Source organism: Papio anubis, chromosome 5 (genome assembly GCF_008728515.1).
Source record: "Papio anubis isolate 15944 chromosome 5, Panubis1.0, whole genome shotgun sequence".
NCBI lineage: Eukaryota > Metazoa > Chordata > Mammalia > Primates > Cercopithecidae > Papio > Papio anubis.
Window position 1 is genome coordinate 13,795,976 of NC_044980.1, and position 14,500 is coordinate 13,810,475.

At 46.0% G+C, this 14,500-nt stretch overlaps 1 protein-coding gene across 1 annotated transcript in view; it reads left to right on the forward strand.

Annotated features, from left to right (window-relative positions):
• Positions 1-14,500, forward strand: part of TRIO (trio Rho guanine nucleotide exchange factor) — a 367,450-nt gene that overhangs the window by 309,742 nt on the left and 43,208 nt on the right. The window contains exons 34-36 of the mRNA XM_031666092.1: positions 7,696-7,988; positions 9,423-9,593; positions 12,225-12,320. Coding sequence (XP_031521952.1) covers positions 7,696-7,988; positions 9,423-9,593; positions 12,225-12,320 — 560 coding nt within the window. The remainder of the gene's footprint in view (positions 1-7,695; positions 7,989-9,422; positions 9,594-12,224; positions 12,321-14,500) is intronic.

A 14,500-nucleotide genomic window follows, 5' to 3' on the forward strand; every position in this document is an offset into this window, starting at 1 on the left:
GGACAGTAAGATGGGAATATCTGTCTTTAACATAAACTAGCTAAAATCCTTTGGGGGAGACAGCGTGGAGAATGTGAAATGCAAGACAGATGTTCGCCGGAACTCTCCCGCTGTTGAGCAGGGCATTGTGTAGTGGCCCTGTCTGATCAGAAACACCCTGGTTGTCATCAGCGGCCCCACATGTGTGCATGTTTGGCTGACGTTATGTGGCATGAGGGCTGCCAGTCATGGCAGAGGCATGGTGACCTTGTGGGGCCTGTGACCCTGGCTGTCCAAGGAGGCCCGGCCTTCACAGCCCCAGCTCTTCTTCCCACTCTGGGCCTGGGGCGCTTGTCCTTAGATTCGTCATCTCACCACTCTGCTTCATCCTGCTTTCTTCCTCAGCCTTTTGCAGCTTTTTTTCTACACATCAATGTGAGTATTGCCTCATATTGTGTTAGGCTATAAGTTTACAAAGACCTTTTTCATACCTTTTCCCCTCAGCAGCCTGGTAAGGCTAGAGGAATCACTGTCATTTTACACATCAGGAAACAAGCAAAAAGGGGGTCATTAACTCATGAGAACCCACACCTGGCAGGTGGCAGGGGTGTTAGTGGAACCCCGGCCCCCTGGCCTTGAGTGTCCACTCATCTGCAAAGACCATACCGGTCAAATACCTATTGAAACCTGCATGTGCCAGGCAGACTTTAAACTCCAGATAAACAGCACACGCAAAAGCAGCAAAAGCCACTTCTCCTGGTGCTTACATGCTGGTGAGACTGAGAAACGGAAGACACGCAGAGATTTGGGTGAAACCTTTTCACATGCAGAGGCTGGAGTTTTTAGTTCAGCTTACTACTCTACTCAGCAGTGCAGTCGTTACTCTGGAACACTCAGAAGTCTTTAAGACTTTTTTACCATTGTGAAAATAAAGGGAGGGTTAAAGTGAAACATGATCCTCCTTGGTCTGCGACCAGCAGGATATGGTCCTTTCCCTCCTTTTTAAAAAAAAAAAAAAAAAAAAAATTAAGGCTTTTATTAATCACAGATGTCCCAAATTTACAGACTGGGCCTAGAAAGCAGCCTCTCTTCTCGCGGCAGTCCCCGCGTTTTGTGTGTTCACACGGTGAAACTCCCCCTGCGTGGGGCTGAATGTCAGAACTTCTGCTTTCCCTTCTTTCTTTACCTTTTTTTCTTGTTTTATTTAAAAAGAAATCTAGCATGGACTTTTTTTGAACTCCTATTTCAGCAAGAAAGCCATCTACATAAGGATTTTTCCCTCCTCAAAGTAAGAAGGGATGAACTTGAGTTGACTTTCTCTTCTCGGTGCTTCAAGCAGATCACAGATGGCTTTCTCATGTGCACAGCTGAACATCTTTTTAAGTCACTGCGATGTGCTGATAGTATCTTCTTGTGCTCGAGTTTACTTTGTTCTATTTTAAAAATAGAAATAGAAGTAATTCATCTAGATTGCTTCATTCATCCTTCATATTAAAAGTGATTTTTAGTACGTCCTAGACACCATATTAGGCCTGCAGTTACAAATCTAATTGCGATGAAACCTAATTCTCGTTTTCTGGGTACTCACAGTTGATGTAAATACAGTGTAGTGAGTTCTGTGTTATCATGGAGTCCTTTATGCCTCAGCCATCCTACATTGATAAACAGCACTTAACAGTGTATAAAGCTTGTTTGTTCCCTTTATTTCATTTAATCCTGTTACAACCCTGTGAGATGTGGAAACTCACATGCCAGAATGTTTGCTGTGGAGTGGGAGTGCCAGGTTCACTCAGGCCCTTTGATGAGTCCAGCTTTCTTTCTGACATCCCCTGTGGATCATCCATCTGGGCCTTGGATCAGTGGGTTTCCTCAGGCTGAAAAGGGGAAAGCACATTCCCAAACCAGACCCAGTGGGAACTGAAGGCATTCTTGTTGATAAGAAAGCTCGCGATGGGGTGAAAAAGCAGGACTGAGAGTTGACTTTTTTCCTTCCAAGATGGTGAGTTGAGGGAAAGGCAAGAGATGAGTAACTATTTCTTTGCATAACAAATGGGTCTTTTTTTTTTTTTTTTTTTTTTTGAGACAGGGTCTTACTCTGTCACCCAGACTGGAGTGCAGTGGTACAATCCTGGCTCACTGCAACCTCTGCCTCCTGGGTTCAAGCGATTCTCCTGCCTCAGCTTCCTGAGTAGCTGGGACTACAGGCGTGCACCACCATCCCAACTAATTTTTGTAATTTTAGTAGAAATGGGGTTTCATCATGTTGGCCAGGCTGGTCTCGAACTCCTGACCTCAAGTGATCCACCTGCATCGGCCTCCCAAAGTGCTGGGATTACAGGCATGAGCCACCACACCCAGCCCAGATTGATCTTTCATGGTATTTCTCAGGTCAGTTCTGTCCTGAGCCCCCGCCCCCACACTGCTTTACGTGACAGGCAGTGTTCACATGCACTTAGTCTGGACTCTGCCTTCTGAGAAAGCAAAGCGGTAGCACAAGTGAGAGATGAGTTGCTGGAAGGGTTGCCTTATTTGCTTTGAATTATCATCTTTGAATAAATAATTCACAAACTCATGAACCTGACAAAAATTAGTTGTTACTTACGTTCACTTCAAAACTGATCAGGATATACCAGTAACTCAGGACATCACCATTCGTAGTGGTTGACTTATCAGTCAGTATGCCTAGGCTGAGAAATAATAGCTTGCAGCTGGTGTGTTGGCTCACCTGATTGTCATTTATTCAGTGTATACTCATTAAGCTCCAGGTGTATGCCAGGCTGCCTGCTGGCACCTGGGTATGTAGTTGGAAACAACCAGACATGGTGCCCTGGAATCTAAGATCATGGTTGGCTTCCTGCCTTCACAGTTGCCCAGCTAGGAAAATATGATCATGAACCGATTACACGGGGCTCTGACCACAGGGCTCTCCTCCTGAGGGCTGCTCTTGTTATGGGTTTGAGCCATCCACAATCAAATCCTGAGCAAAAAAGTAAGGACACGGTGCCAAAAGGATAGGAGCATGCCTGCACAGTGTGGGCGTCTGGGCAGAGGGCCTCATGCTCCTGTGTTCGCAGCCATCAGGACCTCTTCTGGGGAAAGGCGACTGTGTGCACAAAAGTAATTTAAGATCTTCCCACGGAGACTTCAGAATTCTAGAGCTCTGTGTTTAATGGTGTGATATATCCTTATACTGTGCCCAGTAACTTTGGAGACCTTAATTCTACTCAAGATACCATTAGGACATGGGATTTAGTTCAAAATTTGCAACAGAATAGCTGATTTACTGGGCAAAGTCTATATTCTTCAGATAGCTAAAAATAATAGATACTTTATTTCATTCTATTAATGATGGTATTAAGTTTAAAGACTTTTAAAGCTTTTTTAACTCCTAATGTGAACATTGTATCACAACCCAGCAAAGAGCATAGATGTGCACTGTTACATTCCATTGATTTAGGCCAAAGGAGTTTCTATGGTGAAAAGGAAAAAAAAGATCCCCCCCCCAAGAGAGTCAAATAGCATGAAGAATTGAACATTCTTGTTAAAAACAAAGAAAAAGAGAAGGAGTCATAATTGTCCCTCCACATTTGCACACTTCTGAAACAAAATTTTTCTCAAGGTAAGATTTTTTTAAATTCCACATAATTTTTCTTATAGTTTATGACCGCTTCTAGCATTTTTCTAAGTCATAAATATTCTAGCAAAATGAAAGAATGTCACTTCCGTCATTTCGTAAGTAGGAACTCGGGAGAAGAACTGCTTCTTCTCGTCAATGGCAGTGTCACACAGTACTTTGCATTTCATCTTTGGCACCAGTGAGCTCCCACCTTGGGCAGCCCTGACCCCTCCTGGTTCTAGGAGGAACCATTTAGGCCATGGCCACATTGTTAATGCTTAACCTGCCAGGTAAGCAGGAAATCTCTTTCGAACCAGCTTCCCAAAGTGCAGAGAACCAAATCCCTTGCAGCTGAGCCCACAGAGAGACGCTGGGGAATGACGTATTTAATTTCCTTTTCTTTTTGAACCATTTTTACAACTAGCTCCTTTCCCAGGCAAGGCTAAGTGCCCTGGGAATCATCCTTGTAATGCCAGCTGGGTGCCACAAAGCATTATTAATTGACGGTGGTTCCTTCTCATGCGTGCAGAGGCCACTGGATCTGCTGAACAGTAGGGAGGTCTGTGTGCTTCAGGGCTGCCCTGCGTCCCTGCCTGCCCTGCACGCTCTTTTCCGAGAGCACACCTGCTTCTCTGTAGCCCTGCAAGTCTGGGTGGACAGAGGGACCAGGTCAGAATACTTCATAGGTGTCACTTAGGCTTCATACCACCCCTATATAGGCCAGCTCCCACCAAATTCTAACTTATAGACCCAAAAATGTCTGAGGTTGATTTATTGACTGAGGTCCTACTAGTTGTGATGTGTAAGTGTTCTGTTTATGAATGTTAAGGCTTGCACTTGATTTCATTTTACTAAAATAAGTGGGCCTGGGTGGTTTTTGTTTTTTTTTTTTTCCTTTTCTTTTCTTGGCCTCCATCAGTTTATCCAAGGCACAGCGAGCTCCTTGGTGACACTTCGCCACATCTCAGGCATCCGGGGTGTCTCCCGACCTCCCCACGGGCCACACTCATAGTTCCTTGTCTTGTGCAGTTGTGAATCTATGTCAAAGAAAAGACTGTCCTTAAAATATGAGCTGTGGATCAGCTTGCTGTTTCTTTAGGCTGTTGATTTCTGATGTTTCCATGTAATACTTGTGTGCCTACTGTGTGCCAGGCACTGTGCAGAGCCCTGAAAGTACCTCAGGTCCCAGACAGACGAGGCCCCTGCCTTTCTGGAGCTTATGTTCATTCTCCTGACCCAGTGCCTGGGTTACCTGTGCCCACCTCCCTCAAAGGCCAGCTTCAGTGCCATCTCCTTCAGGGATCCTTCCATGCTTCCTCCTCCTGTTGCACCTTCTTCTCAACCCTAACAGGGTTTGTACCTCGCCTATAGTACAGGATAATTTTGTGATCCAAAAACCACTGTGTGGTGGGTCACATGGGTGAAGAAACCAGGTGTTCCTTATCTCTCTGTCCAGTGAGAAATCCGGGGCTTGGCTCCAAGTCACAGCACAGTAAGTGGCTCTGAAGTCTGCCACCTGCTGTGGGCAGTGCAGGGTTCTGCTAGCAGTTGGTGCTTTAAAAAATATTCGTTGAGGCCAGGCGCGGTGGCTCAAGCCTGTAATCCCAGCACTTTGGGAGGCCGAGACGGGTGGATCACGAGGTCAGGAGATCGAGACCATCCTGGCTAACACAGTGAAACCCTGTCTCTACTAAAAAAAAATACAAAAAACTAGCTGGGCGAGGTGGCAGGCGCCTGTAGTCCCAGCTACTCGGGAGGCTGAGGCAGGAGAATGGCGTGAACCCGGGAGGCGGAGCTTGCAGTGAGCTGAGATCCGGCCACTGCACTCCAGCCTGGGTGACAAGGTGAGACTCCGTCTCAAAAAAAAAAAAAAAAAAAAAAAAATTCGTTGAATAAATTGTCATCTGACATAGATTATCCAAACCCTCCCTTTCTCTTTGTCCTTCCTGAGGGTAGGGACTGTGTCTACCTCATTTGCATTTTATCTTAAGTCAGCACCCGAGAAAGTCCCTGGGAATGAATTTCATTCTTTTCTACCTCTTCTAGACCATACCAAAGGAAAGTGCGACTGATATGGAAATATTTTAGTAACTCTTGTTTAAAAATAGAGTAAATATATGAGAAAATATATATACATATATGTACACAAACATAATACAGACACCCATACAGAGGGGAAAGGGTTATCATTCTTTAACAGGTATCAGTGGGTTCTGAACCAGAGTTTGCCTGTGAGAAAAATCTAGATTTTGAAGAATGAGTGATCCTGCCTAAAACACATCATCTGTTTCTGGAAGATTATACCCTTCACTAATCTGTGTCTTGGTCGAAGGCAGGAACGGGACAGCAGTGAGACAGGCGTGTGCTGTCTAGTCCCAGCGTCAGGAGCACTTGGTGGGAAACCGCTGCCGACTCTGCTCCTGTAATCACAGGGTTCACCTGCAGCAGGGAAGGGCGTCCAGAGCCAGAGAGGCAGTGCAGCCCCTACAGGTATCTGCACAAAGGAGTAGCTTTCAAGATTAGTTTCAGTATATCCATGAGACTTCAGAAGATAGCAAGCACAGGGAATGATCGCCATCGTCGCCGTTCTGCTTTCTAAAGTGGGGCACTTCATTCCATGCCACCGTGGTGGAGCCCCTGAGCCAAGAGCTCGGGAATGGGCCTGGCAGCCTGCACGCTCACTGGTTTGCGAGTTGTACAGTAGACGTCACGCAAGTCCATGGATTGGCTGAGTGTCTCCTGTCACCCAAATTTCAGATTTTTTAATACAAAAATTAGCTGAGTATGGTGGCAGGTGTCTGTAGTTCCAGCTAGTTGGGAGGCTGAGACAGGAGAATCTCTTGAACCCGGGAGGCGGAGAGTGCAGTGAACTGAGATTGTGCCACAGCACTCCAGCCTGGGTGACAGAGCGAGACTCCGTTTGAAAAACAAAACAAAACAAAAAATTTGTTTTTGTTTTTTTTTTTTTGTCTTGAAATGTCATCCACTCCAGATTAACTATGTTTAATTTTTGAGATCCGGTGAGAAGCTGACTTAGATATATTTTCTGTAGAGCGTTTTGGTTATTTGAGGAAGGCTTCTCCTCCTCACGCATTTCTTTCTTTCTTTTTTTTTTTTTTTTTGAGACAGTCTCGCTCTGTCGCCCAGGCTGGAGTGCAGTGGCGCGATCTCCGCTCACTGCAAGCTCCACCTCCTGCGTTCACACCATTCTCCTGCCTCAGCCTCCCCAGCAGCTGGGACTACAGGTGCCGCCACCACGCCCGGCTAATTTTTTGTATTTTTAGTAGAGACGGGGTTTCACCGTAGATGGTCTCAATCTCCTGACCTTGTGATCCGCCCGCCTAGGCCTCCCAAAGTGCTGGGATTACAGGTGTGAGCCACCTCGCCTGGCCCCTCACATTTCTTTTTAAAATGTGGTGGCGTTTTTGTTCATTGTTGCTGATATTTACTTCGGCACATGAGGTAAGTTTGTCAAGGCTGTGAGCAAAGTCCCCATGTACCGCCGTGGCCTGGCCATGAACAGGAAAGAGGCTGCTGCTGGTCAGAGTCTCACCAAGACAAATCACTGTCATTTTATCCATAATAATTACAGAATTCTGCTTTTGTTCACTGGTAGTGAATCAAACTAATGGACTTCTTCGACATGATTAGCTTACAGTAAGGATGTCAGTTGGCATAGCTAAAACTTCTCAAAATTTCCTTTCAATTCATTCTTCTTTCTTGACTTTTGTCAAGAAAATGGGTGAAATGATTTTAAAATCTGTCCTCCAGTGTCCACAGTACCAGTGTCCACAGTATTTTATGTGATGAATGACATCGTAAATCTGGCTGGTAACGATGCTGGTCTTCAGGATTGGTGACATGGGTGATTTTGGAGGGGACAGTGCATCTTGAGAATGATCATCTCTAGCAGAACTCAGGTTTGCTACACAGTTGAGGAGAGAGTGGGTGTAAAGCATCAACCCCTCTCATCTCACGCCCGGTAGGCAAAGCCTGCAGGTGAGGCATCCCAGCCCACTGGCTTCCCTGCAGCCTGCGGGCTAATGGCCTGGTCTCCCCACTGGAGGGTCAATGACACTCCCTCTCCTTCTCCCTGGCAGACTCGCTCTCCGTCTCCAGCAATGACGCCAGTCCACCCGCATCTGTGGCTTCCCTCCAGCCCCACATGATCGGGGCCCAGAGCTCGCCGGGCCCCAAGCGGCCGGGCAACACCCTGCGCAAGTGGCTCACCAGCCCCGTGCGGCGGCTCAGCAGCGGCAAGGCCGACGGGCACGTGAAGAAGCTGGCGCACAAGCACAAGAAGAGCCGCGAGGTCCGCAAGAGCGCTGATGCCGGCTCGCAGAAGGACTCCGACGACAGTGCGGCCACCCCGCAGGACGAGACGGTCGAGGAGGTGAGGCTCTGCCCACTGGATGGGGCCCGCGTGGCGGGGCCCACTGGGCTTTTGCTGCAGGAATAGTTGCTTATCTTACGAATAAACTGGTTTGGTCCTGTTTTCTGCACTTACTCAGAAATTACCATTCAAGTCTCTGCTTAACCGACTGAGATTTAGTGGGGACACCTTGAAAGACAATTGAACTGGCTGTTCCCCAGTAAACACGGTCAGGATCACGTGTGGCTTCTGATAGAAAAAAAAAAAAGACCACCATGCGCCCCAAGCCCAGTCCGCCCCCAGGCCTGGGCCTGGAGGGAGCCCAGACTGTGGCTTCTGGACCCTCTCCTCCTCCCCACTCCACCGTGAGGCAAAGCCAGAGGCTCTGTGTAGTCTGCAGATTTGGGCAGTATCTGAGCTGACCACTGTGGCAGCATTTTGCAGAGAAAACTCAGATTGGAAACTTGGAAGGACTTGTGGAGTTTTTTGCATTTTCTAATTGTTTTTCTCCGATATTTATTATACTTACAGCTTGTCTTGAGTAGAAAATAACCAGTTAATTTACTTTGTTGACCCAGTAATAAACATTGGGTTATTCCCATGTCACCAAAGATAAGTGCATATGGGTCAGCCAGGAATTTTTTTATGTCCTATTGATGGGGGGGGGGGGCCTTTAAATTATATTGCAAGAAACAGAATTCCTTCATGATGCTGGAGATGGCCTTCAGCACTGGTGGTGTCAGTGAGGGGCCCTCAGAGTGTTTAACTTGGATTGACCCCGACTCAAGTCCCACACAGGTTCGAAAAAGAAAAGGCAGAGAATGGGGATGAGATTTGTGTTATTTGATTTATTTGGCAGATAGCTGTTTTCTGCTGTTTTTTTTTTTCCTGGGCCTATTTTTGCCATGAGATTTTATTGCAGTGTGGGGGTGGGGATGTACTATGCATCTGCTTAATAAACCTCTGTCCTCTTAGGAAAACTAAAACTGAAATTTGTTTCTAAAAGTGAGAATAGAGGAAAAGGATACTTAAATCCAGTGCTTAAAATGCATCTTGGATTATATTTTGTATGCCCTTATTATTTCAGTGAATTTTTCTGTAGCAAGATACCCAAAGTAAAATCAGCTAGACCAAAGGAGCTAAACAACATGAGGGCTGTAGCTCAGATTTTTGAACCTTTTTGAAAACTGGCTTCTCAAAGATGAGATGTGTTCAGAGCCTAACAGGTCACATGGGCAGTCCCTTTGTACGACACTTTCAGTGGCCCTTCTGTCATCTAAGTTGACAAGCAAGGCATTTGGGTTGCAGGAAGAGAGGAAAAGTTACCCTCAAGGTCATTTGTTCCTGATTTCTGCCATCCCAGTCCCTGTCCCCACCTTGCTTCTCCAAGTAACCCTTGGTCCATGTTTGTGAATTGGCCTGGAATATAATGAGCAAATCTTGATTGGATTTCAGAGAGGCCGGAACGAGGGCCTGAGCAGCGGTACTCTCTCCAAATCCTCCTCCTCGGGGATGCAGAGCTGTGGAGAAGAGGAAGGCGAAGAGGGGGCCGATGCCGTGCCCCTGCCGCCACCCATGGCCATCCAGCAGCACAGCCTCCTCCAGCCGGACTCACAGGATGACAAGGTAAAGGGGGACGAGGGCTGGGGGATCCATCCCTGCCGTGCCGGGGCAGGGCACACTCAGTGGCTGCTCCACCCCAGCCTCATTTCAGGCGACAGGAGGCCCCAAGGTGTGGAAAAGGGCAATGCAGTGCTCTTTCAGGCAGTGTCAACCTGGTTGTACCCCAAAAATATGAGTAACAAAGCCATTTGGAAGAGCAGTAGGCCGGGGGGTGCAGTTTTTCCTACACATGTGACTGAGTGCATTTTTAACGATGCTTCAGTAATTGCTGCTTTTAAAGTTTCCTAATGTATTGACTAGAATCCCTGAGAGAACAATCAGACATATCCCATGCAGGTCTGCCCGAAGGCATCACTAAATGAGGAGTTGGCCGTCTCCCCTCTGTGAGGTTTTTGCATGCAGGTTTCTGGTTTAGGATGAGGTTGCATCACTGTCCAGTTGCTTTTTCCAACATGCCAGACATTAGTTTGTAGGATCCCTATGCTAGAGTGTAGGCATAGTTGTCAAAGTGTGGGAATCAGTTGAAACCTCTTTGGCTCTACGCGGTGGCTTTAAGCCACGAAAGTCATTTGTTGTCTTGAGTTCTCACATAATCTAAAATTATTTTGTCAACCCAGTTGTAGAGCCCTAAAAAATGAAATAGCAGAAAGGAAACCTGCTCAATGTGGCTTGCACATCCTCTAGCATTCTGGCCCCATTGTGCCCCTCAAAATTGTCAGGTGTTGAAAAACATGCTATGAAGTCATTACTGGTGATGCTTTTTTTTTGGCAGTAACTGAGTTTTCTGAATAAAACAGATAACATTATCAACATTTTTTCCCCATGCTTCCCTTTTTCCTTCCCTGACTCCCTTGTCAGTACTTGCACAGTCACTTGCCGGATTAATCACCCTCTATTTTACGACCTGGGATTGGCCTCAGCCAGTGCTTGGCAGCTGTGAGGCCAAGTCAAATCATGCATTCCTCTTAACCCAGGGCAGACCTGTCCACCGCCCCTTGTTGGTGGAAAGCTACTCCCTCCTCCCTTTTTAACACGAGGCTCACACACTGTAAAGGTGCCGTGGGGCCTGCAACAATGGCTGTGAGCTGCAGGACTGAGCACAGGTTGGAGTCCTGGAGTTTTGTGTGCATCTGAGGTTCAGGCTCCCGCCGTGTGTGGGGGAGAAGGAACAGGGAGCCTGAGGTGAGAGGACCACGGCCCCCCACCCCACCCAGTGCACAGGATACCTGGCTAGGACATAGGGCTGTGTGGTTTCTGTGACATTTCCTAAGCTATTTTGTAATATGCTCAGCCATGCCTTTTTGAAAAGCAGAAAACTGGCATTTCTTAAATATGGGTGGTTATCCAAACATTGAGGGGCTGGACCTTGTCGACTTATTCACCCAATAAGGGAGCATTTTTCTCCGTTTTAAGAGTGACCTGCACTGTATTCTTCCATTTGCTAGAATCATTTATTGGTTACTATGTTACCTCGTTGAGTATTATCAGTAGCAGTTCTTCATTTACAAAAATCTGTAGTGATTTTCCCACACAGTATATAATCTTGTGACTAATTTTTTGTTTTGTTCTGTTTTCTCTTTGTGTAAACTTTCACTGCAGCATTATGTTGATTTGTGTTCCATGTCTGTTTTGGCTCAATTTCCTTACCTTTCCGTCTGAATTTTTTTCTTTCTTTTCTTCACCCCATATTCCAAATGTCATTAGACCAAACCAACATTTGTTTTGCAAAGTGCATATTTTGACCCACACGTGTAAAAGCCTTGTTGTGAGTGTATGAGCCTGTATCTGTCTGCTGTGAGACACGCATGGCCAGGACAGCCCGCTGTGGGTCGCATGCCTCGCCGCTGTCCTTAATATGAAGCAAGGTTCATATTACGCCCCTTCTAGTTCCCAGTTAATTAACGGCTCAAGTAATCTGCAAACACATCGTGTTTGCTAATTACTGAAACTCGAACTTAGTAGCCCCTCCCCCAGATTTCCTGTCAACCCCTTTATGCCCTCGATTCTAGCCATAAGTGGCATCTGATAGCTTGTGAGGCCTCAGCTCTTCTGTACTCTGCACTAATCATGGGGAAGTGGATGGCACAGAAAATGGTGAGCTCGTCCCCCTCGTTCCCTGTCTGGTCACCGCACCCCGCTCCTTTCCTCTTCCTCGTTTCTTTTTTTCTTAATCCCATAAACACAGTAAAGCCATTTTTAGTATCCTGTTTTGTTTCCTGATTATTCCAGGGTTCTCTCACTAGACCTAAGCCTCTCATTCTGCTGTAGGTCAGATTCTCTATTCCTTCTCCCTAGCCTAGAACCTTGCCAGCAGTTGCGAAAGTTACAGTTAGAACGTTCCCTTGCCCAGTCACCTCTTTGAAAACAAACACTACAATGTTACATGACTGCGATTAAAATCAGACACTGTCTGCTTTCCACATGTATCTCAGACAGGTTTTATTTAATGTTTCTTGTCAGAATATTGTAAATTCAAAAGGATGACTCTAAATAAATGCAAACAAAGACAAACTTGTGGTCTTTTTGTCTGTAATTACTTTAAAAAGAGATGGAGCTTGCAGGGAAATTTACTGTCTGACCAGTTACTAATGTGAGCCTTTCCCCCACCCCGCCTTTTCTTAATTTCTTCCATAGGCCTCTTCTCGGTTATTAGTCCGCCCCACCAGCTCCGAAACCCCAAGTGCAGCCGAGCTCGTCAGTGCAATTGAGGAACTCGTGAAAAGCAAGATGGTGAGGCCTCCCAGACAAAGTCTGACTTTTGGAAGCTACTATGTGTTGCTGCTTGCAAATGGATTTGCCCTTGTCCTTGTATTTCTCTGGGCTGCAGAATGTGGCTGTGGCTTATTGCACATCTCAGGAGTCCCCATGACCACCCTCGGGTTCACTGATTTGAAGGACTCAGAAAACTCAGGAAAGCCATTATTCCCACATTTGCAGTGTATTCCCATGAAAGGGCACAGATCAAAATAGGCAAGGGAAGAGCTGCATAGGTCAGGTCTCAGGGAGTGCCAGGTTCAGGCTGCCAACTGGGCTCTCCCAGTGGAATCGGGCAGACGGAGGATTGCCAACCACAGCAGCTAACCCAAGCCTTGGTGTTGAGCGTCTGCTTGGGCTCAGACACACATGGCTGACTGCTCTGTGTGGCTGACCTGAGTAGTCTCCTGCCCCTCCAAAGATCAAGACACTGTCACATTGCTAGCATAGACTATTTGCCTTGGTCCCAGGCCCCCACATAAACAGACATTCTCACCAAGCAGAACATTCCAAAGACTTACAAGTTCCCTCATAGAAAATGGGGGCAAGCCTCACTGCACACACCCTGCCTGCAGTCACTGCAAATGTGGTCAGCTCCAGTCTGTCTGAAGATGTACCAGGGTCAGTGGTACCCACAATTAGACTCTCAGTTTTGTTTTGCAACCCCCGAGACCTTTCATTTGGGTTTACAATGTGTACGAGAGAAGGGTTGGCATTATTATATAAGGGCTGTATTTTCTCAGTGATCTCTTTGTTGCCAGTTGGCCAATGTGAGTTCATTTGATAAAGGCCCCAAATTAAATGTTGGTTCTTTGAAGTAAGACAGGCATGTTTTGCTTCTAACTGATTCAAATCAATTAATTTCTGTTTTTTTAGTTTTCCTGACTGGGAAGTGGGAAAACCACCAATGGTAACAACTTTTTAGACTGGTATATCCTACTATCCCTATGAAGACAACATCTTTTAAAAGCAACTCCTCCCAAAGTAAAAGCCCTCAGTCTGTCTCAGCAATCCATTCTCCAGAGGTTACCACTGCGAAGAGTTCGATACGTTTCCCTCCAGACGTTTTCCTTGCTGGTGCAAACATATATATGTGCATGCATTTTCTTTCCAGATGGGTTCGTTCAATTTTTAAGATTCTAATGATTAACACATCTTGAGGATCTTCTCACATCAGTCCATACAGATTACCTCTTTCCTTTATTTAATAACTGTGTAGTATTCCTTTACATGAATTCTATGATAATAATACCACTGAGAGCTTATTCTAAGCCAGGCGCTGTTCTAAGTGCTGAGCATGTATTAATTTATATACTTCCCACAACAACCCTATAATGTTTTTATGCATTATTGTTATCCCATTTTACAGATAAGGAAATTGAGGCACACAGAACATTAAAAAAACTTGACTAGCCACTAAGGGTCAGAGACATGATTATGCTATAATTTATTTAAATATATTCCTAATATTTATTTGTTTCCCATATTTCTCTAAATATCCGTTACGTGTTTGTGATTATATTTGTAAGGTGAATTTGCAACACTGGAATTGCTGAATCAGAGTATACTTCTTTAAAGTTAGAAGTTTCTCTTCCTGCATTTAAATGCGTTAACTAGGTACCAAATATATCATTCCCATTTCTTCTTTCATCCACAGACAGCCTCTCATGAAACTGGTTGACTGAGTCAAATGGGAATTATATAAAGAAAAATTGGGACTGACTTGCCACCCTGCCATAGCTAGAAATTTCTCCCCAGGTAATCGTGTGGTGTTCCGGAAAAGACCCAGTGAGCTTTGAAATTGGACAGGAAGCTTGCTAGGGCGTGGTGGGTAACTCACGAATTCGGACTCCACTGGTAAAGATTTTGGAATCAGGCTGGGTATGGTGGTTCGTGCCTGTAATCCTAGCACTTTGAGAGGCCAAGGCAAGCAGATTGCTTGAGCCCAGGAGTTCGAGACCAGCCTGGGAAACACAGCGAGACCGCATCTCTACAAAAAGATGCAGAAATCAGCTGGGTGTGGTAGCATGCACCCGTAGTCCCAGCTATCAGGAGGCTGAGGTGGAAGGATCACCGGAGCCCAGGAGGTTAAGACTGCGGTGAGCTGAGATTGTACCATGGCACTCCAGCCTGAGTGACAGAGTGAGACCCTATCT